The following is a 26,085-nucleotide window of genomic DNA, read 5'->3' on the forward strand; positions in this document are numbered from 1 at the left end:
AAAAAACAAACAAACAAACAACAAAACTTCCACAACACTTACTTACTCATGTCACACTCATTACTTGAAGTTAGACTCCAAGCAGGTTAAAGTCCAGTGCAGATTTTCGTATAATGAAATGACGTGACTGAAGTAAATGCTTGGTGGTGTGGTGCAACAGTGACCTTGAACCACTTCACAGGGCCATGTTGTGAAAGGCGAGTGTAAATACAGTACAGTGCACACCATTAAGAAAATAAGAACACTTTCACTTACTGTCGAGTGATAAAAGGTCAAGCCATTATATCGTTTGAGGCCACAGGACTGACTATCTTCAGCAGGTCAGGTATAATTTAGAACTTGATTAAGTGCTAAAACGACCCCAACATATTAACAACATTGTTACCAAGTACATGTTTATTTCGAACTGACACAACAGTTTGTGGTCATACATTTCACAAAAGTCAGAACCGTAGACTGGTAGACTACTGGCACACCACAGTCGGAGTGCTGTAAACATCTTTTGATTATTTGTTCAGAACTGCAGCAGACAACATTCACAGTCTTTAGTGTTCTTTTTTTTTTTTTTTTTTTTTTTCGCAAAACCTGACTGTCCAAATAAATATTTTTAAAAAAGAACAAACATTAAGCCACAGAGCAAGGAAATAAAACAATCACCTGACCACATTTATATGTTTTTTTTTTATTTCCCAAGTACAACATTGAATCCACAAGTGCAGGCCTTTGATCGGTTAACAATATTGCACTTGAGAATATTGTTAACCGTCTCTAGCAGAGTGTGTTCTGTTATTGCACATCTGTGTCATTTTCTTTTCAAGTGTCACACAATCAAAGTTCCCATTCGGTTATTAATGCAGCAGCGTGGCTCTTCGTTTATCGAAGAAGTTCTTCATGCTGTGTCCTGCTTGTCCTATTTCTGAATCGTCCTCATTGAATTTTTCACAGTTCTCGAAAACCAGATTCACGTCGACCACAAAACTATCCAAAGTTGGGTACCTGTAATTGATCAAAAAAACACCTGTCAGTTCCATCTATTTTTTTATTATTACAATTTTATTGGTAGTAGTATAAGGAAAATAAACATACTGAATGTTGGTGAGCTTCTCTCTGATGGTGGAGAAGTCCATGGGCTTCTTGATGATCTTCCTGTATCCAGGCACAGCTTTGTGGTTGACCGGGGTGAGGAAGGGCCAAGCATCTCGGTGGGCTTCCAGCTCATCCAGCAGCACTCTAGAGAACACAGATGAACAATGATGATAATGGAAAGGCAGCAAGGAGGTTTTTCTTGTTTTGGTTTTATGACATCACAAAGTGGTAAATCATCCTTATCATTTAACTGGGTTATATCTTACACATAATTAAATGGAGCATCTGCTTTGCTTTGTCAAAGTGACAACAGTCAGTCTAGTGAAGATTGAAACAATTTAATTTCAAAATAAAAACATTTTTGTAAAATCTGAGAATCTAATGATTGATGGTCGAGTCAAATTATTTGAATAAACCTGGCCATTGTTTTTGTGATCAGAAAATCTACACCAGAAACGTACTATTATTCAAAGCACAATTGTGAGTCAAATGTCACATGACATGCCAGGAGGAGGTTTAGAAAGTCCTAGATAACTTGTGATGACAAAACTTCTGTCAATAGCGAGTGTATGTTCCCTCATACCGGCACACGGTCAGCCCATTGGTGTTGCTTTCTTTCTCCACTTTGGCTCTTCTGGCACAGGAGGCCTGGCTGTCGTGTCCACCCTGGGAGATCAGCGCACTGTTGTCTCCCTTCTGCGCCCTGAGCTCCTTGGCGCCTTTCTTTGGCATGCGCTTGCTGTTGGCGGCCCCCTGCTTGCCGGCGAGCTCTCCTTGCGCGGGAGGCTTGCTGTTGTTTCGTTTTAGCTCGCTGCCTTTCTTCACTCCTGCAGCTGCCGTTTTGCTCTGTTGCCTCCCGACCCGCTGGGATTCACCGCTTTTCTGAAAGACGGGTTTATCATGAAAAGATGTTTAAGGTAAAGACCATCAGTCTCTCATTTGGAAGTTACACGAACATCAAAGTTTAGGATTTTACTTGAGGATACAGCCTCTCCTCCGTGTCTGACCGTGATTGTTATTACCTTAAATATGCAATTAGCGCAAAACCATTCACCATCGGGCACAGTGCTCATCTTGGGTTTGTGGCAGTAAGTGTGGTAGCCCGTATCGCAGCCATCACAGAGTAAGAGCAGCTCTTCTTTATCCCCCTTTTCACAGAAGTGGCAGCGCTGAAAAACAAATACCACACAGTCAAACTAAGATACATCAAAGTGAGAATTGTTTGTTAGTGTGCCTGTGTCTTGTACATTTGAGGCAAACACAATTTCATCCGTACCACATGTTGCCAAAACTGACCTTGACGGCTTGGGTACTAAACTAAATTAAAAAAATGATGCAAAAAATCTCTGTGCCCAAAATCATACAAAATGCTGCACAGTTTTTGTTATATAATTAAAGTGAGCGCTAAATGATGACAAATGATGAAACTGCATTAGCGAATCTGTGACTGCAAGAATTTAAGTCTCACTGACCAGCTTACTGATGGATCGTTCCCAGTTGATGGATTTCTGCAGCTGTCCAATGCAGAGTGACAGTTGAGCTGAACTGCGAACCTCAGCGAGGGCTTTGTGCCACAGCTTGACCCCCGCAGCCCCTTCCTCTTCCCTGCTTTGAGTTGACAGTGGGTGAGAGTGGTTAGCTGAGTGACAAAGGCAATTTTCAACTCAAGTCAAGGCGCAAAATTTTGCAGTTAGAGGCTAAAGAAAAAAGAACAGGTTGTGAACGGCAAGCGTGTGAGGATACCTCTGCTCAATGTTCCTGTGGAGCTCTGCCAGCCTGCTGACAGCGATGTCCAGCGGATTGTTCGGCTGCCTCACCACAGACCTGGGATGTTCCTTCTGGCTGTCGTCACGACGTGCCCCATCAGGGGAGGCAGAAGAGAGGAGCTTTTGTTCATGATAGACCAGATCGGCCCTCTTCGACTGGGGCGCTGCATGCATCCAGCCCTGAGAAGGACGAAGGGAAATTAAGCTCATGACAAATGCTGTTGCGTTAAAAGGAAAAGACGATGGAGGAGCAGAGTGTCCGTCTGTCTGTACTTTGACTTGCAGACCAGTGGAGACGACTTTCCTCTCGAGAGCCTCAACTTGCTGGAGCATACCGATGTCCACCTCCATTGCCTGCTCCTCGGTGCACCAACACTCAATCGTCTCCATGCTCACCTCCTGCTCTTCAACCTCTTGCCCACGTGCTGAGAAAATGTGGAAAGAAAGGATGTGACGTGATCCAGAAAAAACATGACAAAAACTGTTCAAAAGCTGAAGGTTTTGAACAATGAACTAACCATCCATGCCGTCCTGAGAGACTTTGTCTATGTACTCCAGATGCTTCTGGATTTGCTTCTGCAAGACCCTCTCTCTGATACCTCTGCTGTGGAACGCCTTGATCAGACTTTGCATTTCCTCGACTTTGGACATCCTCCACCAGCCGCAGAGCATCTCTGCCAACGAGAAACACGAGCCAACTTAGAGCCACAGTCACACGGATGCATGTGCTGCAGATGCGCTGACGAATACTACAGCGCATATCATTTGTAAACTGGCAGCGGGGAGTCGCTCTCACCCGGAGGGATCGGCTGAGGATTGGGGTAGTCCTGGACCCGGGCCACCTCGGCAGCCGGCGCCGACGCACAGGAGGGCTTATCGCCAGGCGGCTCTTGGGTTTCGCTTTTGCTCGCCGTGTTTGCTGGCAGGAGGTCCCCGCCGGTGTCACCCTCCGCCTGCTGGGAGGCAACGTCCAGCTCAGCGGTTGGAGACGCACCCGAGAAGGGCAGGGTGGGACTGATCGCCGCGATGGGCCTGTCGCACGGCGCAAGTCCGCTTTGGTCGGAGTCAGACTTGACTCGCTGGGAGAAAACACTTCATTTATTAAAACTTTTATTGCAACAGACGGACAATAAAGCATTAAATTCTGTTCCTCTGCATCTTACAGCAGCTTTGAAAATAAACAATTTGCAGATAAAGATGAATGAAAGTCTGATGAGTAATGACAACCAAATGTATGAGCTTTCTGAATTTGTACTAAACTTCTCGCACTGTCTATGCCTTTTATTGGCTGGATCTGATGGGATACTGCAATTTTTGCTCTTATGTTACTTCTGTTTGTGTCTGTGGCCACAAGAAGCACTGAGCCCTTCGATGTCTGAGTGTGCTGTCAGACTGTATATACAGTGGCTGGACTGAAGAATCCAAACTGCTCTTTTGTGGGGAAAATAATGAATTTGTATGCGCATCGACTGACCTGAGAAATCGGTGTGTGCGTGCTTTTGATCCCAGGCAGCGTGGTGGAGCCGAACTGGCCGTAAGGGAAGGATGAGGACGACCAGGGAGATTTGGTGGCCATAACCGGCACTGGGGAGGAGGCGGAGTCGGCGGGGCTGGAGCCGGACGTGACAGACGACTCGTCACAGGGAGAGCGAGGGAGGAGGCTGAACCACGGGCTGCTCTTCTCTGCCACTGTCTTGGAGTACTGCTCCTCCTGCAGGAAGGACTGAGGGCTGCAGGTCATCCAGGGGCTGCGTCCCAGAGGAGATGACACTGAAGCGCCAGTGTTATCTGTCACTCCCTGCCAAGTGCCGTCGGCGGGGTGAGGAGCGGCGCTGAGGACGTTGGGAGGACACCGGTTGTTAGAAGGCTTGTTTGAATCTTCAGCAGTTCCAGCCGCTCCAAGGAGGTGGCTGAGCTTCGGTGAGGCGGTGGAAGGCTTCTGGAGGAACAGGTTGAGAGCTTCACTGTCCTGACGGCTCTCCGGCATGGCCGTCTGACCATCTGGGAGCCCAGCTACAGGGCTGCAGACCGAAGACATCTCCGACTCTCCCCACTGGTTCTCTTTCACTTTGACCACCTGCGCCGCCACCTGTCTGTTCGTCTCTCTCTCGACCTCCTCAGAACCTGAGCGGTTGTGGAAGCAGAGGTCAAGTTTCGGGGGGAAAAAAACTGAACAAAGTCTGCTAGGGTTTGATCATCAGGTGAACAAAACAAGAGCGGACGGGAGGATTCTCACGCACCTTCACAACTCTCCATCCCTTCTACAAAGATCCCTCCGCAGCGTGGCAGGACCCAGTAGTGCCGCCGGTAGCGGTCCTGTCCGATAGCCATGGAGCGCAGCAGCTGGGAGGAGTCAAACAGCTTCTGTTTGATCTGACTCTGTTGCTGAAGACAGACACAGACACAGAGAGACAAACTGTTGAATCCTAAGTTCATTCTGAGAGAACAGGGTTTCAACTTGGAATCATATTCACCTTGTGTGTTCTCTCAATCAGTTTCTCCAGCTCCTCCACCGTGGCTGACTGTGCACTGTTGTCCTGGAGGACAAGGCCTCGTTAGAGCGACGACGGTGGACGAACAACAAGCGACGATCCCGGCTGTTTTTTTTTACTGACCTCTTCTTCACATGTGTCCGTTTTCTTTTCTCTCTTCGCCCCAGGTTCTTCCTCCTCCTCATCGTCATCATCTCTTTGGTCCTCACTGTCGTCCTCCTCATCCTCGTCTTCATCGCTGTCCCCTTCTTTCCGTTTAGACTTGTTTCTGACGGCAGGGGCGGCAGAGTTGAAGCTGTCTTCTCTCCGCAAGCTGCCGTCTTTCTTTCCAGTCTTCTTTGCATGGACGCTTCTCAGTCTTTGGGGATTAAAAAAATGTACAGCTCATTGGATCTTGTTCAATCAAAAGAAAAAGTTTTTGTTTTTTTGTTGACAGTAAATCTGCCAGTAATTCCTGCATGGGTGCAATGACTTACATGCGGAGCTTTTTGTCAACCACCATTTTATCCTTCCTCAGGTTGGTCATCTGCTCAATGTTCTTGTCAATCTCACTGTGAAGAATCAGACTATACTGAAAGACACCACACATCCCTGGGCCCTTAATAAATTCATTTGTCTAGTAAACGATGACCATCTAAACATTGACCACTAAAACTTAACCAGCTCACTACACAGCTGCTGTGTCAGGACGGATATGAGGTCATTCCCCAAATATTTGTATATTTATAAAGGGGAAGTGAATGTCATTTTCATTGTTCTGTACCATGTGATTATCAGACTCACTAGGAAGAGGTTGAAGGTAAAGAAACAAGAGTGACGTGCTTGCACCTCCTTGCGTCGTGCAGATGACACGTTTCAAAGTGTTCCCAGTTGAAATGAAAAATTGATGCTCCTTAGTTTGACGCAACCTTGTGAAACTATTCGTCAGTACAGTTTTTTTTAAATATATATATATATAAATTCCTTTTGAAGCGTGTGTTATTTCATTAAAACTGAAGCCTCACGTCTCTCTCTCTCTCACACCGGGAAATTAACTAATTTGCTGGCAGGCACAGTTGGATTATTCATGCCATCATGCCTGCCTTTGTTTTGACCTATTATGAAGTAAATAACTACACGTGTCATTGATTTAAGATGCAGTATATTCAATTTGCTCCTAATTTCATTTTTACAAAACAAGTTGCCATTGAGTATTTTCTTTCAACTGAAAAATAAAGGCTGCATTTCGGACACAAAGTGAGTTTGCTCTGCAAGAGACACCAAAGGGTCCTTCAGAACGTGGAAATTCTACTTGGCGAGAGGGACTTCAGAAGAGGAGCAAGGGCTGATTTTGTTTGCACAGTAATGAAGCAATATGTGACTGAAGTTGTAGCATGGACATAAAAACATCTGGGGTGTGCAAAGCAGAAAAGTCAACTTAATGCAGTGAAAATTAATATGTACAGTATTTGTATGTAGTGGCCGATGAGTAACAGAACTTGGGAGTCTTACCTGATGACAGCTTTGCTGCAGCAGAGCTCATTAACCAGGAAGGCTAAAATGGAGGCCTTCTGTGATGGGGAGTGGGCCCGGAAAGCCTTGGTCTTGAGGCTGAGAGCTAAAGGAGCCAAGTCCGTCTGCTCACACTGAGCGCTCATGTAAATCTGCAGGATCTCAGACACATTGTCTCTGTTGATGTGCACACTGGTCATGTTGTCACCCAGTGAGGTCTTGCTCTAACAGAAATAATAATAGGGGGTTCAAGTCAAAGTGTGGATAAAAGCAAATATTTAAAGATAACATTGAGTAGTAATTCTGCTATAATGGCACATAAAATGCCTCAAATGAACAAACAAGTGCTGCAGGATAACAGAAGGACGTGAAACCGGCTAAATGTGGCTAATTTCAGTGCCATCTGGACTTTTAACACGCACTGCCAGCCTCTCACCTTGTGACCCGCTGGCATGCCAGGATCATTCACAGCTACAGAGAGCATGCGGACCAGCATGTCCTGCAGCCTCCCGGCGTTATCGCCCATGTTGAGCAAACCCTCTTGAAGGTCCCTCGGGTTGAGCATGTGTACATCAATGTCGAGGCGCAGCATTTTGCCAAAGCTGTGCAGAAACTGAAGCACCATCAGGCAGTCGGAGAAAGTGGCTGGTGGTAAAATCACGCCAGGGATCCTGGAAATCTCTGGAAGAGGCTGCAGAGGGACATCATTTTCTATTGTCTTGTACATATTTTCATTTACAAATACACATAGTTGAATTAAATCAGTAATATGAACCCCAATGATTAAATGTCTGTGAATAGAACTGAAATATTACAGGCAATATTATAATTATAAGTTCATTGATCAGAATTGATAACATACATATGTTTATTATAATGTTGTCACTGAAGATAAACTTTGAAGTGTTCATCTTGTGCTTCTTTTTTTGTGCTGCTGGAGCAATGTTTGGTATGATACCATCAGCTGCCACAAGGTGGCAGTATAACATTGACACCTGCTTCCTCTAATCAACGCCTGGTCTTCAGCATTGGTTTTCATTTAAATCGCAGCAAGATACTCATGCTGATATAAAACCCTGTCAGTCCCAGCAGATACTCAATGATAACCACCCCCTGCAGTGTATTCACACCTTATGATCTGCTAAGCACATGTCTTCATTTGGCTTCTTGAGCTGCTTTGCCAGTTCTAGCTCCTGTCTTCTGAGCTCCAGCCTCCTCATCTTGCTCAAGTGTCTCTCATTATTCTTCTCCCTCTTCAGACGCTCTTTCTCCTGAAACCAAAACAACAGTGCAAAGCCTCTGCAGTGGACCGTTATGTCATCACATACCCAACTGCTCCTGTATGTGAACTCAGTAGTATCATTAATATTTTTAATGTGTAGTTCAATCCTTCATACCTCTGCCCTCTTTCGGGCCTCCATGGCCTTCATAAGCATCATGTGCTGCTTGCGTCTCTCCCTTTCCTATTAGAGAAAAACACAATTTCACTGTTGTGCAATGCAAAGTTTTTATACCAGTTCATGCAGGGTAGACAAAAGACACAGACACCCAACGGTTACGACCAGGGCTGCACTGCCAATCTTGTCTCCCAGGCATAATGTGGACTGGTCAAGCTGTCATTCACTCTGGGCTCGTCAATCGCCTAATTACAGGGTGGGCCGGACTGGTGAGTCGACCAACTTAATGAGCAAAGGCAGACGTGACAGGACAAGCAACTGCTTGAAAACTTCTCACTTGCACAAAGAGGCAGTTTGTGCAAGCAAGTGAGCAGTCCACCCCTGGTCATGACCATCGCACAATGGATACTACCTGAAGCAGTGCAGTTAGGGTGTAAACACGAGAAACACATGGCACACTTGTACAGTGATGGAAACACTGAGCACAAATATGAAGAGGTGTGGAGCAACATGCAGCAAATAATAGTTGTTACAAATCTGACGGCAAGATCTAAAGGTTTATATTACATATATTATGGAATTAACTGTTTAAACTCTGTTATAAAATGGAATTACCAAGTCACAGGTGTGTTCCTGTGCAGACCATCAGTGACTGATAGAGAACAGGTCAAACGCTGCAATAAAACTAAGGTTTTTTTTTTAGATAAAAGTGTTTTCCAATTTCAAAAGTTTGGTAGCTACAGTAAAAACAATTGGTGATAAACGTTTGTATGAAATTGAACAAATATACTGATTCTCAAACAAAGAAGGCTCTCTATTGATATGACAATGACTCCGTCTCTGCACAAGGCTCACAAGAACACCACCTGATGACTTCATCCCGGGAGACAGACAGGATGAGGAAATTGGCCCATGCGTTGCAGAATAAAAAGATTGTGGGAAGTCCTAAATCAAATCAGCCTAAACAGAAACTATTTTACTTCAGGCCGTCACAGCACTCTGCATCCTGTTACACCTCCTGTGGTACACAGGAATTGTGGACCAGATCGGGTAGATGACAGATGAGTTTTCACTGAGAGACAAATAACGTACAAGTTTGCAGTGTGCTGTTTGTGGAAATGTCATGCGGGAAGATGTCGTGTGACTGCAGCCAGCAGAGCACACACAGCTATGACGGCGACCGTTTATTGCAGCAGGCAGTTGCACATTGTTAAGTGTGCAGAAGTAAAAACATACCCATACCATATCTAGTCTATGTCTCTCCAAATCCTGGCACAAAGGGTTGGCAAAGTATTAAAAAGAATATAGAACCAGATATGAGAATGGAAAAAAATATATAAGAAAAATATACCAAACAGTCCCAAATCTGTAATACAACAGAAAATGTTGCACAGATTAGTCATTAGGATTATCAATTAAACTTTTTTTTTTTCTTTTTTTTTTTTTTTTTTTAAAGTTCTTTAAGTGAAACTCATTCTCATAATGGCTTTTCATGTGAATACCAACCTGCTTTTTTAGTATGACAGCTTGCAACCTTCGCATTTCCCTCTCCTTCAGGAAACATACGGACTCAGTTTAGGAACACACACACTCATGAAGGAAAAAGGGTCCTTCAATCTTTTACATGATGCAAGAGTTTCAGGATTTCTAGGCTCGATTAGTTGATGCAAAAACATATTCTTAGAGTGAGGTGACGTTAATGCGCAAGGATATGGTGCAAAATTTAATTTACCATTGAAAAAAAGAGCCAAAGAGTGGAGTCATGCAGTTTTTTTTTTGCCGTGGTCTTTCTTACCTTGTTGCGCTTCTCATTCTCCAACTGCTTGGCACTGGCGGCTTCTTCCTTCTTCCTTTTTCTTTCCTGTATATTCGAAATACATGCTGAGCACTACTGAAATTAACTGGATCGATAAATATTAATAAGACAATATTAGCAAATTACTGAGAAACGACTACAATATAATGGAGGACGGAAAAAAACAAACATCTAAAGTTGAAATAGATAGGTTTTTTTCACGGAAACAGGATTCTGTATTGTGAGGTGAGAAAGTGATGTATTGCGTGTTAATAATTAATATGCTTCCTAGATTGTTTTATTGTGTTTAAGAATTAATGACATCAATAAAAAAAAAAATACATTATGGCTCATTGATGGCAACACATCTAACATGTTGAAACCTTGAGCAATGAGGTGAGCCTTTTCTTCCATTAACACCTAGAGGAGACAAACAGGCTGCAATTCTAATAAAACACCAGCAGGCAGTAAGAATAAATTAAGTGGAAAATTTCCTGAGTAATTACAGCCCCAACCAAATCCAGTTACGAGCTGCTGGCCAAGCATGTCAACTGGAATTTGATTTATGGAAACTAAAATAATTCACAGCTTCTATTGGTGAAGGAAAGCAAAATATTATTAAGTATTTCACCTGGCCTTGCTAAACTCTCGGCCGCGTCTTAATGAAATACTGCCTTCTGTATTAAGCTCCGGCATGGTGAGGGGAGGATTTTCATATTCAGTGGTACTTTGGCCAAAAAAACCAATTAAGCATTAAGCCCATGTACTCACAAGATGTGGCGACAAGTGGGGGCACATAATTCAGGAGCAGCCTTAGGACGTTTCTTTCTTAAAATACTATCAACAGCAGAATGGCAGCTTTACAGTATTTCTGCAATAACTTTCAGGACGAACCTCGAGAATTTGCTGCGCACGGAGTTCTCTCTCCATACGAATTTGCTGAATGCGCTTGATCTTCTCCTGGTAAAAGGATGAGGGCGAGATCAAATGAATTAACTGTTAAGTCATGCATGCCACAGAGAAACTGGGGGGAGGAGGGGAGGAGGGTGACGTACAGAGAGCGGATGCAAATGAGGAGAAAGGTGTACATTTTTTTAAGAATAGCAAATTTCTTCAAGGCTGTCCAGACTGTCCAACTGGGCTGAGTTTCAAATTCGACGCTCACAAACTAGTTGCAGCAGAAATGGGATTTTCCAGTGGCGAAACAAACAGATACACGCTTACTTGTTGTTTCAGAAGCTTCATTTGTTCCCTCTTTTTCCGCTTCTCCTCTGCGGCCATTATTGCTGTGCGGCAATACATAAAGTGACTTTTACATGACTCTGTCCAAGACTCAGGTGATGGGCTATTCTGAGCTCACGGCTGCTGTGTACCTTGTTGCCTTCTCGCCTCTTTGGCTGCCTGCAGCATGGCCTGCTTCTCGAGCTTCCTCATCAGTTTGAGCTGCGCCGCCTGTCGAGCTATTTCTGCAACATGATGAAATACATTACGTCAATTACAGATAGTATTGCACGGCCAATCTGCAGATATTCATATGCTCCAGACTAATTGGTCTAAATAACCCTGGGAGAGTTTCTGCTCCAGCGAGAGCAATGATGGCAGAACAGAGATAAATATTAACGGCCTTCGCTTCCGTAACTGTATATTTTCAAGACATTATCTCTTAACTTGATTTCCTGGGGAAATAAAATGACAGTCTCAAGATTGTGCCTTTAACAGTTCATAAAACGTAATCAAAGATTATTGAAATCATTTGATTTTCTTCCGGACAATTAACAGACACACCTTGAGCTTCCAGTTTGCGAAGCAGCTTGGCATTGTGGACGTCTTGTGTGTGGCCGTCCCCCACCGCCGCCACCTGGTGCTCAGGCTTGGCACAACGGCTCCGGCGCCCGTCCATCGCTACGATAGCGGGGGCGATTTCCTCCTCTGCGAGCAGGACCCACTGCAAACCCTGCGTCAGAGTCACAAAGAGCAAAAACTGCTACTGTGAGATTTTGACATTGTTAATTGATCATCAGAAACACAATCATACTAATGCATTCAAAGATTCACGAAGGAATCAACAAACACTTGCCTCTGGTCCTTCTCTGGCTTCATAGAAGTCACCAGCTTTAATTTTTGTACTGTAGCTGAAGTTGTCCCGCGAGATCTCAGTGATTCCATTGCGGAGCAAGTACTGCAAGTTAACAACAAGCAAAACAAAACAATTTGATCTTATTTCCTAAAGCAAAGGCATTGACACATTATGCTTACCAATAGATGTTAAATACCTTTACTGGTCAGCATAATAGGTCACTGTGCGGTGTGCATATGTCATTTACTGATGCTCATTATTTACCTTCATTACATCAGGATACTGACGTAGCTTTTTCCCACACGGAGCAAAGTAAGCAACCTCCCCTTGTAGACGACCTGCCATAGCTCTGATCCGGGTTTCTCTCCGCCACCTGAGTGCCAACATGAGTTTAAAAAAAAAAGTAATTGTCACATTCAGTTTCATGTTGGATCTGTATCAGAAGCGCTAGAAGATAAACATTTTTTCCATAAAAAGCTGCCCAGTGCAACATAGTGTAGGTGAAAATGTGGAGACATTTATTCAACTTCAAAAAAGCTCTTCACTCTTTTACAATTCATGCAGGTAAATGCTCCACACCTGGCAACCTCCCAGCAAGTCAGCTAGAGAGCAGCCATGGCTCGCTGACAAGACTCACCCAGAGAGGGTGAGGGCTGATTTACAGCTGCACGTCCTCTATTTTTCGGTGAAACTACTGATGAAAAACAAAAAACACTCCCAGAAGATGAAAGCAGCCCCTAATCCAAGGTTTCACAACTTGTGGGCAGGGAGCTGCAAATGCTGCATGTCCGCTTTGCAGACTGGATGCAGTTAACGCTTTGATGCCAAACCGCAAGGTCCCAACTTCCACGTTCTGGCCCTCTAACCTCCTGCTCATGAAAAATAAAGCGTTCTCTACAGCTTAGTCCTTCTTAATGTATATGCTGGCACCCTTATTTTTCAACTAACATGACTACGGAAAGTTTTTTCTTCTTACAGATTAAATGCCTGAGCCCAAATAATGCAGGATAGACGGGGACAAACAAAGCAGCTGTGTTTCTTGTAGAATGAGCAGAAACTCACCCAAACTCCAGCGGTAAATGCAGAACTGTCTCGTCCGTTATCATTCTTCTCTTTCCTGATCCTCAAAAACAGGAGAAATAAATAAGCTATTTTTACCCTGTGCATCATTTCATCAAGACTGAATGTGGTCTACATGAAGCGGTCATACATTAAGGTATGTGGTCTGCATACCTGTTGACGTGCTGCTGACAGAAGGCAACGCGGCCTTGCCTTTGCTCACGGTCCCTGACCCGCTCACGGCAGCGGTGCCGAGGAGACTTCCAGGTGAACTTTGAGGGTTGGTGTGCGGCTGGACAGACAAGGAGCTGCTGGCTGGGAGGTTTGAGGGGGACTTGTAACTAGATAAGGACACCTCATTGAGATTCCACGACGTCTTCTCCGCATCACTGTCCACTTCCATCCCTTCATGATCCTTCACGTCATTCTCCGAGCCATCGGAGTCGCTCTCGGCATTGCTGTCCGAGTCTGCAGGGGATTTTGAAAGGAGGCGTTACTGTGTGTCCAATGGTCATTCTAAGCCTATAAATACCCCCAAGGCTGGTTTGAGAGACTTTTGACAATTGCACTGGTATTTCCTCTTTCACGTTTCTTTGAATTTTAAGAGCATTGCAACTACTTTTTTCACATGCAACAAGTCAGAGTTGTCTTGTTCCAATTTTTTTTTTTTTTTTTCCTTTTTCATTTTATTGTTTATTTACAATGAAGCTGGCAAGCAAAATTCTTCACAGCTTGCTTCTTGTGATTGTCTACATGGCATATAAATACAAAAAAAAGTTGGAAAATAATTATCAAAAGAAAAAAGACCAAATTAACTCTCACCACTCAGGCTGCTGCCAGAATCTTCATCCTCGAGATCGTCTTCGTCGTCATCCTGCTCCTCTCCCGACGACTCATCCGAGTCCCTCCACCTGTGGACGTCGGACTTGCTGCTTGGTGCTGAGGCTCCGAGTAAACCTGCCAAACTGCTCTTCGCGGGGCTCTTTCTGGGGCGCGCAGGCGCGGCTCTCTTCCTGCTCGCGAGGGTCACATCCAGTGAGGATGAAGACCGCAGCAGTGAACCAAAGCTGCCCAAAATCTTTGTCTTTTGGTGGATGGTCACAGGATAAGGGGGGCTGGTGGCCGCCGCCGCAGCCGCTAGAGACCTGCTGCTGTTGCTGCTGCTGCTGCTGCTGCTGTAGCTCTGGCTGCGAGTTGTGGTGGTGAGAGCCAGGGGGGCATCCTGAGCCGCGGTGGGAATCGCGCCATTAGGGTGGTGGACCAGGAACAGCTTGGTGTCACTGCTGCGTGGGAGGGATGGGTTAAAGACTGACAAACAAATTTGCAAATTTGCATCAAATTTAAGGATTCCAAATGATTTATTTCATTATTTTACCAGTTTTGGCTCTGAGGTGGTCCAGGGAAAGCTTGCTTCGCAGAGTCGCAGGAATGGATGGACTAAAGAGAGTAAGAATGGCATGAAAAGTCAAAGATAGAGAGAAATAATAATTATACCAAATGCCACTCATACTAGATTGCTGTTGGCAGTGAATGGGGGAATTTAAGGTGTAAGTATAAGATGGAAACAATGAAGAGCCAGTTCAGTCTTGTCAACAACAATGAAGTGGGGGGGGGGGGCTGAGGCAGATGATATTTTCAAATTGTTTGTCTCGGTGCCACTATGGAACTTCAGCTGTCACTTTGGATTTGTTGCCATTGTCGTGCTCTGCTCATCAAAAGGCTGTTTCTCACGGACCATCAACATATAAATGAGAGCATTCCCTTTTCAGAGTGGTGCATTTTGCCTCCTCTCACAATAAGGTGGACCATTTCTCCCTCTGGCGCGCTAACAAACCTCCCAAAGCATAACCAAACTAATTGCTTGTCAGTCTTATGAAGTATTTCCAGTCGAGCGGAAAAAAAGGATTGTCACTTCTCGTCATGCAGTGGTCAGACACATGCAAGCACAATAAAAGCCCACGTTGCCGTGCGCAGGCAATCATTCTCTGTTGTCTGCTGGGGGAACTCACAGATGCTTATCTATTTTCTGGACGGGGACAATTAAGGACAGTGAATAAAAAGTTCTTCCATCTGAAAAGATGAAGTGAAATTCGTTTGTTTTGTTTGAGGGGGGGTTGGGGGAGTGGGGGGCGGGCGTGATTACAGTCAGTTTACAGGAGCCGGGGGGAAAAAAACAACTTACCTGCGTAACAAAACTATTCAGAAGTAATGGTCGTCTGTCGGTCACGCCGTCAACTCTCTTCATGTGACTCGGAGGCGTCGCGGTCGAGACTTTGGGTTTGTGATGGGGGTGAGGGGACGCAAACAACGTGGATGGTTTGGTCAGAGAGGAGATGGAGAATGGAGTCGGGGATGAGCTGAGAGAGACGGCGAGGGGTTTGGGGGAGGAACAGGTGGAGTTTGGCTCGGGTGGAGGTGAACGAGGTGAGGAGGACGAGACGAGCTTGGGCGAGAGAGAGGTGGTCTCTCCGCGGGACGTCTCTCCGGCCACGGTGGGGCTCTTCCTGGCTGCCGACAGGGTGGTGTGGATGACGCTGATGTGCTGCTGGCCCTCGTCGCTCCGGCCACGGTCGGCGACGAGAGGCGGGAAGGGTGACTGGAGGCGGTGCGGACGCAGAGCCGAGGGGACGCCGCCACCGCCGCAGCTGCCACGGCTCCCATCGCCACCAGCGCCGGCCACCGAGGGGGTCTTATTTTTACTCTCAGACGTTTTCTGTGTCAGCCGCTGAGTGGGAGGACGAGGAGGAGAACGTTGGAGAAGACAGCGTGTCATGTCAGCTCCGAGTGAGAGGCTCGCGGTGGCAGCTCTGTCAGCTCGCGCACACCACGGAGCATCGCCGCCCACCGCCGTGTCTGCTTCTGACAGTCCCGCTAACGCTCACCCCATCAGAGAGCACTGCTACGCAAGGACCTTTCCACGCTCCCCAGCACAAAACCAGACCAGGAAGACCAGAGGTTTACCAATAAACAAGACAACACACACTCACCTTGAATGTCTTGTTCTGGCCACAGTTTTTCTCAGAGTCTTCTGTGTCGTTGCTCTGATCAGCTTCCTCCTCCTCCTCATTGCCGTCTTCATCCTCCGTGTCATCGGACTCACTGTTGCTGTCCTCGCTGTCACTGGAGCTATCGGACAACGACCCCGACTGGCTGCTGCTCAGGCTGCAAGTCTCCGGTTGTCTTTTGTTGGGTTTCTAAGTGACATATTAAATAACACAGGTTCACATTTTGTTCAGCTACAAATTGGACAGGGTGGTGGGGAGAGGAGGGAGATTTTCTTTGCACTACTATCAACCTTCTCTTGTGCTTTCTGAAGGTCCCTCTGGCGCTGCTGGCACATTTCCTGGCCACTCGGTTGACTGTGGCTACTGTTGGCATTACTCGTCTCCATTGTTCCCATTGACTTGGTCTTCACAGCAGAGCTCCCAGTAGGAGAAGTGCTCCTACCAGTCATGATTCCACTTACGCCTACGGAAAAGTGACATTGTCTTCAGACAAGAACCGATCCAAGACGACGACATGCACAACATATTAGCCAGAGATTCGGGTTGAAATTCAGATTTCAATGCCGTTGCGCAGGTCCTCTTTAAGCAGCCACTATATTCGGCATAACATTCTGCAGGAGCAAGCTGTTTTTTTTGTTTTTTTTAATCTTTTTACCTGAGGACTGTAAATGAGATGGATCATAGCTCTTGAGGTTTGATGCAAATGCAGGATGTAAATTGAGAAGCGGAGGGAAGAAGGCTGCTGCTCCTCTGGCGTGCGCCTCAGACTCCTGCCACCAGTCTGCAGAGGGGGAGTGAGACACTGTCAAGTCAGGCACAAATGACCACATACCGTTTTAGACATTTCGCAATCAGCCATCGTGTTAGAAGAAGCTCTTATATCCCATCTTCAATCTTCTTCAACAGCGCTGGCTGAGTCTGTTTCATCATTCATCATTTTTTCAGTGCTGAATCTCAACCCTTGTAGTACTCTACTGTTAAAACGTCAAGCAGATATATGCAATATCTTTTGACTAATAGATTTTCACTAAAAGGAACCCAAAACAAATTGGCTCTTTGTTAACGTTCTTGTTTGCGTTGAGCCGTGTCTGGGACACTGGTCTGGGTTATTGGATAGATCAGGAAAGCCAACAACTGGTGGAAAAGGGACAACTTGATCAAAGGGTTGAAATTAAAAAAATTATTCCCAGCTTACATGTTTGTTTTTCTACTAAATATGACAAAACATTTTGAAAGAGCGTAGTCATTTTGACAAATTATAACACTGTAATTTAAAACCCCCTCAGTTAGTTTTCCTTTGATTTTAGCCATTGTAAGATGCCGAGACATTTCTTTAAAAAGTCTTCGATGGTGGGTAATGGTCTGTAATGAGGTAGATACAAAAGAAGCAAATGATGTTGAGGAGACTGAAGGACCGACAGGAGGCTGCGACAAGGATAACAACAAAAAAAACAAAGTACGTTAACGACACAATGTGTTTTGAAGACTCTAATGTTATTGTGTAGGAAAAAAATAATTTTAATATGGACGCAAAATCTCTATCTGCACAACCATCATAAAAACTACTGTTGCTGTCAGCTGTAGTAGTGTACAAATAAAGAATAATTAGACTTATTTAAAGTAAATGTCCATCCAAATGGAGGACAGTCAGAAAGCGTGCAACATGGTAGAGCTCAGAATATAAACTGCCATCTGACTCCACCTGGGAAAGTTCCAAACTGGGAGTGAGCTGCCAGCGAAGGGAAACCAAAACCTCCGAAGCTGCCACACTCAGGGTGGCCCGAGGTCAACGCGTGGAGACCAAATCCTGGATGGCCGAGTGCAGGAAACCCACCGGAGCTGCCGGACACTTTCAAACGTTCGTCTCCCATCATCTGCAACAAATGGCCTAGAAACAAACAAAGAAAATTGCGTAATGAAAAAACATTGATTTGGTTTTGAGCAACCGTTCGCCTGACCTGTTTGGGGAGAGACTGTGTTGGCCTGATCTGGCATGCAGGGAAAAAAAGATATTGCATTATTGAATATGACAGTATTTATTATCCCCCTCAGTAACTATCAGTATCATTGTTTGCTGTTTAGTCAACATTATTAAACTGACCCATGGTGAGTGTGCGTGACTCCGAGCACGGCTTCTGTAAGCAATACTTGACTGCAGCTGTTGAGAACTTGAGATTTCCTTTCAAAAAAAAAAAAAAAAAAAAGGAATAGAAAAAAATTGAGCCAATAGTTTGTTTTGTTCTCTATGACAACAAACCGGGAAGAATCCATTCCTAATTGACCTGCCTGGTTAAAAAATAAAGGTGATAAATGAATGAATGGTAACAAGTTAAACATACCATAATGACATGACACGAGAATCTGCTTGTGTAACAAACACAAAAACGCAGTTGTGATGTGTTTTCGTTGAAAGGAACGTCACTGATTTATCTATTTTCCGCAGACATTGGCAAGCACTTGAAGGACTTTATTTATTTACCTGTCGTCCTAGTTGCGCAGTGACTAGACTAGTGGTAATGTGCTTTTCAGTAGCTAGTGTAAAGACCGAAATTATCCTGGAAATTCTGTTCACGTCAGGTGTGTGTGGGGGGATAAAAATGAATCATTTATGAGTATGTCTCTAATGTGCTCTTCATTACGATGGAACTAAAAAGAAAAGAAAAACACAAAACCTGAGGAGCATGTTGTCACGGAGGACAGTAAAGACTTAAAAAAAAATACATATGTATACATCACAAAAGCCCAGTAGGTAAATGTTCGCATTACTGTTCGCAATCAGGGATATTGTGACAGCCGATGCATCACGGCTGTAACATAATGGCCTTGACCACAATTAGTATTCAGGGAAAACAGGAGGATGTCTGCGACTGCACGCACACTGTGAGTCTGACAGACGCGTCAAATCACACAGGAGAAAGTGGAGCTAAAGGTTGTCAAGAGGCGTCCAAAAGGCACTGCCGTGCCGGGCGTTTGTTATTTCAACAGCTTCCCTGTTGCCAGCAAATTTAGCTAAACGTGTTGGGACGAGGACAAGCTGTCGTCGTTCGCTTGTATTAGCGTTATTATTATTTTTGTCATTCCACATTACCATATTTCAGAAAAAAATTCCGCCAAATAGATTTTTCCTTTGTTGTTCTTGTGTAAAAGCGCAGGTACGGAACACAGTCTGAAATGGGGGTGGGGGGAAAGTGCATTCATTTGCATATATTAATGGCTTGTGTGTTTAAGACTGTTGAGACTGTGACTGCTGATGGCCCAGCAAGGACACTCAAACCTCAACCTAGCTGAAATGATTGCACCATTTTATTTAACAAATAAATAACACATCAAAAGCCATTTGCACCGTATTCGACTTTGTGCCCGAGTCTTTTAAAGTGGCACGCAGGTACGCTGTGCGTTAACGTACTGCAGGTGTTGAGCGAGGAGCCACCTGCTGCGCCGGGCTCTTGGCTGGCGCACTCGGTCGAAGCTGCCTTGGGTGGAGCAGAGGAGGAGCTGGTTGAAGAGGAGGCCATGTGAAGTGCTGGTGCGGTTAGCTGTTCTCCGAACTCCATGTCTGTTAAACAAAAGAAAAAACCCATTAAAATGAAAATCAAAACAATTCCAGAATGTTGAAAAGAAAATAAAGAAAAAGAGACCCTGGGGTGTTATCATTAACTACTCACAAAGCAAAACCAAATATCTGAACACCCTTGTTCCCATATGTAATTAAGTTTGGATCACAATTTTACATGATGTATATTAAAATGTAAAGAATTCCATCTAATATAGCACTGAGAATTGCCTTAAATAAGTTTACACAGATTGTTACTGAAAGTAATATATTCCAGAGTGCCTTTAAAAACTAAACTGTGGTGAGTGACTGAGGTCCATGAACGCTGCAGTATGTTTCTATAAAGTGCAAAGAAAACAACCCAATGGTGGCTGAGGCCTGTCTTAGAGCATGCTAGCAAATTATAAAACAATAAATACAATTTCCCAAATTATTAAGAGAGATGCTGCTGCAGAGTGGATGGCGGTGCTTCTCTTACCCAGTTGTGAACTTCTCCTCAAAAATAAATTTGAATATTTTTCAAGTTGCGATCTGTTGCTGTGTAACTCAATAACTCGAGTCTCTCACTCCCAAAGCAGGTTAGTTTAACATACACCTGTTGATGGGCACATCACTAAACTCTGACATGAACACGTGCACTCGTCCATACAGCTACAGTGTATCTGTCATCTGAAACAATGTGCTGTCAGCAGCCCCTCGATATCAAAGACCTTGGCAAATCCTTTAATGTGAAACCAAACCTATTGAAAATGCAATGAAGCGCTGACAGCGAAGCAACTTAACCTCCTGCCTTTTCCCAGCAATTTTTCCTTTCATACCTTTAAATCAAGAACATGCAGCGGGATAAAAGGAAGCCAATCACGCTGCTCTGGTTTTTCCCTCCCTCCTTGTCAGACACCTTGCTCCCCGTCCACCGTCCACATCGTGCAGCGCCTGCCGCCGCCGCTCTCTTTTCATCAGCATCGCTGCTCTCACGCGCCGCATTATTCATGAACGTCACATGCCACTGATTGACAAAAGCCCATGTGTAACATCCCTTTTTAACATCAACAAACACTCTGATCCTCATTTACAACAGCCGCCGTTACAGGTTCGTGCATTACATCAAAAAGTCCTGCGTCTCCCTGGTGATTCCTGCCTCCCAACCCCCAACCCCCAACCCCTCCCCACAGGGAAACGGGAGGCCGCTGATTAATGCGAGGAGACAAAGCTACCCTCTAAATATCAAGTATCATCTCTCACCAGGAACAACGCTGATGAGACGTAAATGACATGAGAGCCGTGGCAATACTTCACCGGAGGGGGCCGCCGTTCCTTCTGCCAGTGCGGGGGGAGTTTGTGCAGAGCAAAAGAACAAAGCTGCTTTCATGTTCATAATCCAACAAAAAAGGAAAATAAAAAAACAAAACATATCTGGCTTACTTTTTGCCGCCGGCAGCTCCAGAGCTTTATATTCAATTAGAGAATGTTCAGGACGTTGTTTAAGTTAAACATTTTCGCTATGTACGCAACATTATGTACCTGTTTAATGGCTCGTAACGCGTTCATACAGGATGCTCTTCAATCCATCGCAAGCAAAATATTGATTAAAATAAGACTTTTCCCCATAATTTGTGCCTACAACACATCTTGTTACAATGCGCACAAACAAATTAATTAATTGGCCAGGGAATAACCTGAACTGATTGTTACTTTGGCATAATTGGTACTGGCTAATGATGAACTCACAAGGTTCTTTCAATTAGTTATATATATAGAAATAAATAAATCTGCAAACACTCCAGACATTACTGCAGTAGTGGCGCTCTGATTTTTAAGTGTACGCTGCTACAAATTTGTGCCGTTTATTGTGATGATAAATGACGCTAAAGAGCACTTCTACTTCGCTGGCTACAGACACTGAAAAAAAAAAAAGTGAATTAAGTGCTACATACTGAAAAATGATTATTGGCTGACCACTACTTAGTGGAGAGTGATTTCTTTCTGCATGACTGAACACATAAAAGGCCCTTAAAATACATCAAGGGTAGTGTTCACGAGGGACCAAATGTAATAAAAAAAGGCTAAACTTAAGAACTCTAATTCTTATGTGCAACAACCTCTCGCAGCATTTTCACAGCTTAGTATTCATGAACATAGCTTTTATAATAATCTTGAATTTTGGTGTAGTACACATAATACAAAAGACGCAAAATCAGCGCCACAGATCTTTGAAATCCTAAATCTGTATTATAAAAAAAATGTATGCATGCCATTTTACTGTGACACTAAAAGACACACGGGGATGTGCGACCTCTCTCTGATCCTTCCTCATCTGAGAAGTCCACCGGCAGCTGGCACCCAAAGCGTTGCATTACTGCTGCTTTTAGGTTCCTATTCTTCCTCAGATTTCATATTCTGTCAAAACCAGAATATGCAAGACCCGCAAGTCCTACTTGTATTAAAAAAAAATGTTTTACTTTGAAAGTGATTTACTTTGATAAGAAAAATCAAAGACATGCTGTGCGATTCCACTTGGCCAGAGGCTTGTCATTCTGGCAGAGAACACAGTTAAAAGCACCGGGGACAGCATCTGCAGGCAAGAGACGAGGGTTGAGCCGTGCTTGTTGACTGCACTTTAGCAGAGAGCGTTCACAAAGAGACTGTTTGGTCTCTGTTTACCAAATGGTTGCAGGTCACAAGAAAGCTCCAATAAGGTCAACATGGAAAAGAGAGAAAAAACATGGGTGTGTACAGTGCTGGTGCATTTCTAATGTTAATAAGCTTACACCAATTATTGACTTACATACATGTTTGAGTCAATAATTCCTTTTTTTTTAAAAAAGCTCAGATTATGGTTTGTCAACACACACTGTAATATTTTGCACAATTCAAGTGTGTTTGCACTGAAGAATATAAATGGCGACTTAAGATTCTTCCCTGATACAGGAAGTTTTGGGCCTGCAACGTCCTGGGCTAAATAAATGTAAGTGGAAAAGATGAAGGACGAACTGAGAATGAACCCTAAAGTCAGAGCCATCCACTCTGCCTGTGCTGGTTGAAAATTATCAGTCATTTTTAATTGGATGGGTGGCTAGATGGATGGATGGATGGATGGATGAACATAGGAAGCTTGTCTCTGAAGAGGGGAGACATTGTGAAGTTGCAAAGCTGAGAATGAAAAAAGGGTTGGGGGGGGCGGGGGGTGTTGAGAAATAGGTGCAGGAAGAGCAGATGGAGGAAGTGCTGAAGAGCAGTGGGACGGTGTAGATGAGAAGCGCGAGTGGACCGAACGAAAGAGGACTTTAAGTGAACAGGATGAAAAGAACATGGAGAAAGACATTTAGATAAGAGAGGTACAACTTCAAAAGAATTACTGAATGGCTGGCGGTTCGATGGAGTATTGATGGACACAGATGTAGAGCTGAATTAAGTCCACACTGGTTCCAAAACTTCTTAATTTAAAAAAAAAAAAATAGGCCGCTGAACCAGAATAAAAAAAGTAAGAGGCAGAAAAACAGCAAGGCTTGTTATGTTTGTTTCAATTAAATCATTTTAATTGCTGGCAGCGTTGAGGTGCCTTCAAGCTTGAATCTCACTGACCATGCCTTCATATAGGATGTGTGCAGTGTGATCTGAATGATAACATGCATTTTGTACACACGCATGCACGCAGTCATCCTTTTGCACTGGCTTTGTTCATGTGTTCATGCAGAGACGGTCGTCTTTGCAGTTTTCTGCAAACAAGAATAGAAGGACTCCATGTCTGTTGTCGAGGAGGCAAATAGACTCTGATAAATGACATGACGTGACATCCCAGTGTGACAAACGCTTCCAGGAACGTATTTGTCCTTCACAGCTGTGTTTGCACAGTCTGCAGTTTGCAAGGGTGTATGTTTTCACCAGGAGTGGTCCGGGGGCGGGACGCGGTGTCCCATGTGTTCCATGGAGAACACGTTCTTATGTTCTTACGAGTTCCTGCCAACTGCTGACCCACCAGCAGCCATACACTGTGTGTCTAGGCCTGCATTCTATTTTGCATTTAATCAGACCCGCACAAAAAAAAAAAAATGAAAGGAGACTTTGAGGCAGAGTTGATAAAAAGGGAATTTCACACAATCAGCTGCTGTTAATCTGCCTGTTTAGAAACAAGCTGGCACTAAAGGAGCAATGAAGTGTTCTGGATGATACGGTTCCCAGGTAGGGGAGGAACCTCCTTTACAATTACATATACAGAATTTAGGAGTTATTACACAAAATTCCGTGGGAAGCATTGCTTAAAACTTGCGCTCCAGTTGTGACTTTGAAATATGACTGATTTTGTAACGATTGTGGAGAAACAGCTTTCCGCCAAACACTCATACAAAATAACGGCTGCTGGTTCTCACATAAGCACATGAAAGCACACAGCAGAGCTGTCGCATGTGAATGCTTTGATTAGGATGACATCACACCACATAGACACCGAGGTGTAAAAAGTGAAGGTTTTGATCAGTCAAATCAAGTAATGGCTTTTGCTTTGGAAGATTAAAGTTTGAGCACGGGTGTATGGAAAGAGCTTTGATGTCATTTCTCAACACCGACAAGGGCCCAGACTGAAACAAGAGGCAGCATCAAGGGAAACGTCGCTGTCACGGCTCTGTTTCATTCGCTCTTTCCGCCTCTCCAAAGAGAATGGCATAAATCACACGGAAACCATAATGGGGAAGTGGGACTACAGTGTGCTAAATGAAGCAATAAAAACAGATCCCTTGCGTGTCTTTCCAAGAATTGTGCGCACCGCGTCCATCTGTCCACCGCTTTACTGAAGCGGACGACGCAGGTTCTCACTCAGACAAACATCTGCGGACGGGGAGATTGTCCTAAATGAAGGTCAATCAGCTCCAAACAGTGAAGAGAATGTGGTTTTTCATTTCATAGCCTTGGCAAGGCAACTCTTATTGGTCTCATAGCACCAGGCTGCTACACAGAACACGTTTTCTCTCATGTATCACTAACACCAGTCACTTCCATGTGGAACGCAGATGCTCCATATGTATTATACACATTGTAGCACTTGTGGGCGGCTGCTTGAAACATGATATCATATCTACATGGCAAATCAAATCACACGTCCTGTCCCCGCTTCTAATAATGTCATTTCCAGTCCGATCAAAGTTGATCAAAATGCTAAAGACCCAATCTACTCATAAACTGTCTTAAGAGAACTGGGGATACAAGGATTTCAGGCAGGCAACAAAACTCACGCCAATTCATTCTGACACCTGGTCGCGCATTCATCAGTTAGCACTCCTGTTTGCTCCTCTTTATGCACCTTCATCTCGTGGCCACACAAAAAAGATTTTCTCGGGCCATCTCATCCAGGTCCAGCAGAGTCGTGGGGATTGAAGAAGAGATCAAGATGTGTGTTGGAAGCGTATCAGTGAGCATAATGAACACCAAAAAAAATCACTATGCTGCCATATCTCCCTGAAAGCATTTTAAGATATTATTTAAACCCAAAGGCTAACCAAAAAGGTTACTAAATTAGCTGCTGGCACTGCATAATGTGAAGGACTTGGCAGTGAAACTGAGCAGATTGGTACAGTGGGGGAAAAAAGGTAATTTGTGGTCCTTCCCAAGAAGTTACCGGAGAAAAATTACAAGTTGAAGATGTGGCTTTTTTTCACTGTATATGATGACTTCATTTCATTACATGCTGTGCATGGTTTAGCATTATCTCTTAAATTAAAAGTTATAATTTTGGATTAAGGCTAAATTATATCCTGTAGGGCCATAGAAAAGTATGTTACATTCCATTAGAGTAGCCTGACAATTGCATGGATAGTTACTGTTCATTTGTAATTATGCCCAAGTTCACAAATGAGCATACTTGTGATTGTGGTTGTTGAAGTTTGTGTGTGTATACAAGGTTCTATCTGTAACTGGCATCTGTTTTTCTGCAAATATTGCCACTGTTTGAGGATAGCAAAATCAAAGGCGCACACACACACACACACACACAGACCCACAAACACCTCTGCCAATGGCAAAAAAAAAAATCTTAACAGTTCCTGTTAGTGAAACTTGACAAGCTCTGCCCTCTGAGAGCTCTGCTCAGTCAGGCCTGAATGAGTGAAGGAGAGGCACAATGGCAGCTTCCTCCTCCTTCCTCATATTGGCAGCATAACAAACAAACAACAGCCCCCTATTACAATGTTCCATTTTGATTAAATATCAACACAAACATCTTTAACATGTTACAATTCACGCTTTTCTCTGCGACAATCTTTTCGGGAGGAACAGCTCAACCTGTTGTTTACTCCAATTTAGGACTTAAACGCAGTAAAATATCGGAATCTGACAGCGCTTTTCTTCTTTGTGCGGATGCCACTCAAACCCTGTC

General features: G+C 44.2%; 1 protein-coding gene across 1 annotated transcript; it reads right to left on the reverse strand.

Moving 5' to 3' along the window:
• Positions 1-378: 378 nt before the first annotated feature.
• LOC142897553 (bromodomain adjacent to zinc finger domain protein 2B-like) lies at positions 379-21,052 on the reverse strand. The gene is made up of 38 exons (XM_076039974.1): positions 20,964-21,052; positions 19,575-19,724; positions 17,871-18,056; positions 16,824-16,949; positions 16,459-16,631; positions 16,151-16,357; positions 15,346-15,888; positions 14,539-14,600; positions 13,986-14,446; positions 13,338-13,631; positions 13,167-13,227; positions 12,369-12,477; positions 12,105-12,206; positions 11,813-11,981; positions 11,401-11,493; positions 11,252-11,313; positions 10,922-10,987; positions 10,028-10,093; positions 9,739-9,783; positions 9,475-9,501; positions 8,233-8,298; positions 7,966-8,106; positions 7,272-7,526; positions 6,836-7,059; positions 5,821-5,895; positions 5,468-5,702; positions 5,327-5,389; positions 5,093-5,237; positions 4,327-4,976; positions 3,649-3,931; positions 3,371-3,526; positions 3,126-3,277; positions 2,830-3,032; positions 2,559-2,694; positions 2,109-2,255; positions 1,670-1,968; positions 1,087-1,230; positions 379-996 (listed from the first exon to the last, which is right to left on the reverse strand). Exons 2-38 carry the CDS (start codon positions 19,720-19,722, stop codon positions 849-851), a joined length of 6,522 nt encoding a protein of 2,173 aa, XP_075896089.1. The 5' UTR covers positions 19,723-19,724; positions 20,964-21,052; the 3' UTR covers positions 379-848.
• Positions 21,053-26,085: the final 5,033 nt, after the last annotated feature.

This window comes from Nelusetta ayraudi, unplaced genomic scaffold (genome assembly GCF_046127955.1).
Source record: "Nelusetta ayraudi isolate G7.1 ecotype Tasmania unplaced genomic scaffold, CSIRO-AGI_Nayr_v1 ptg000060l, whole genome shotgun sequence".
NCBI lineage: Eukaryota > Metazoa > Chordata > Actinopteri > Tetraodontiformes > Monacanthidae > Nelusetta > Nelusetta ayraudi.

Excerpts from the sequence above, each read along its gene's own strand:
- LOC142897553 (XM_076039974.1), bottom strand. The coding sequence starts at position 19,722 with ATGGAGTTCGGAGAACAGCTAACCGCACCAGCACTTCACATGGCCTCC. Across the intron at positions 4,977-5,092 it reads AGGGATGGAGAGTTGTGAAG|GTTCTGAGGAGGTCGAGAGA; the intron begins GTGCGTGAGAAT and ends ACAACCGCTCAG. Across the intron at positions 3,278-3,370 it reads CTCTCAGGACGGCATGGATG|CACGTGGGCAAGAGGTTGAA; the intron begins GTTAGTTCATTG and ends ACATTTTCTCAG.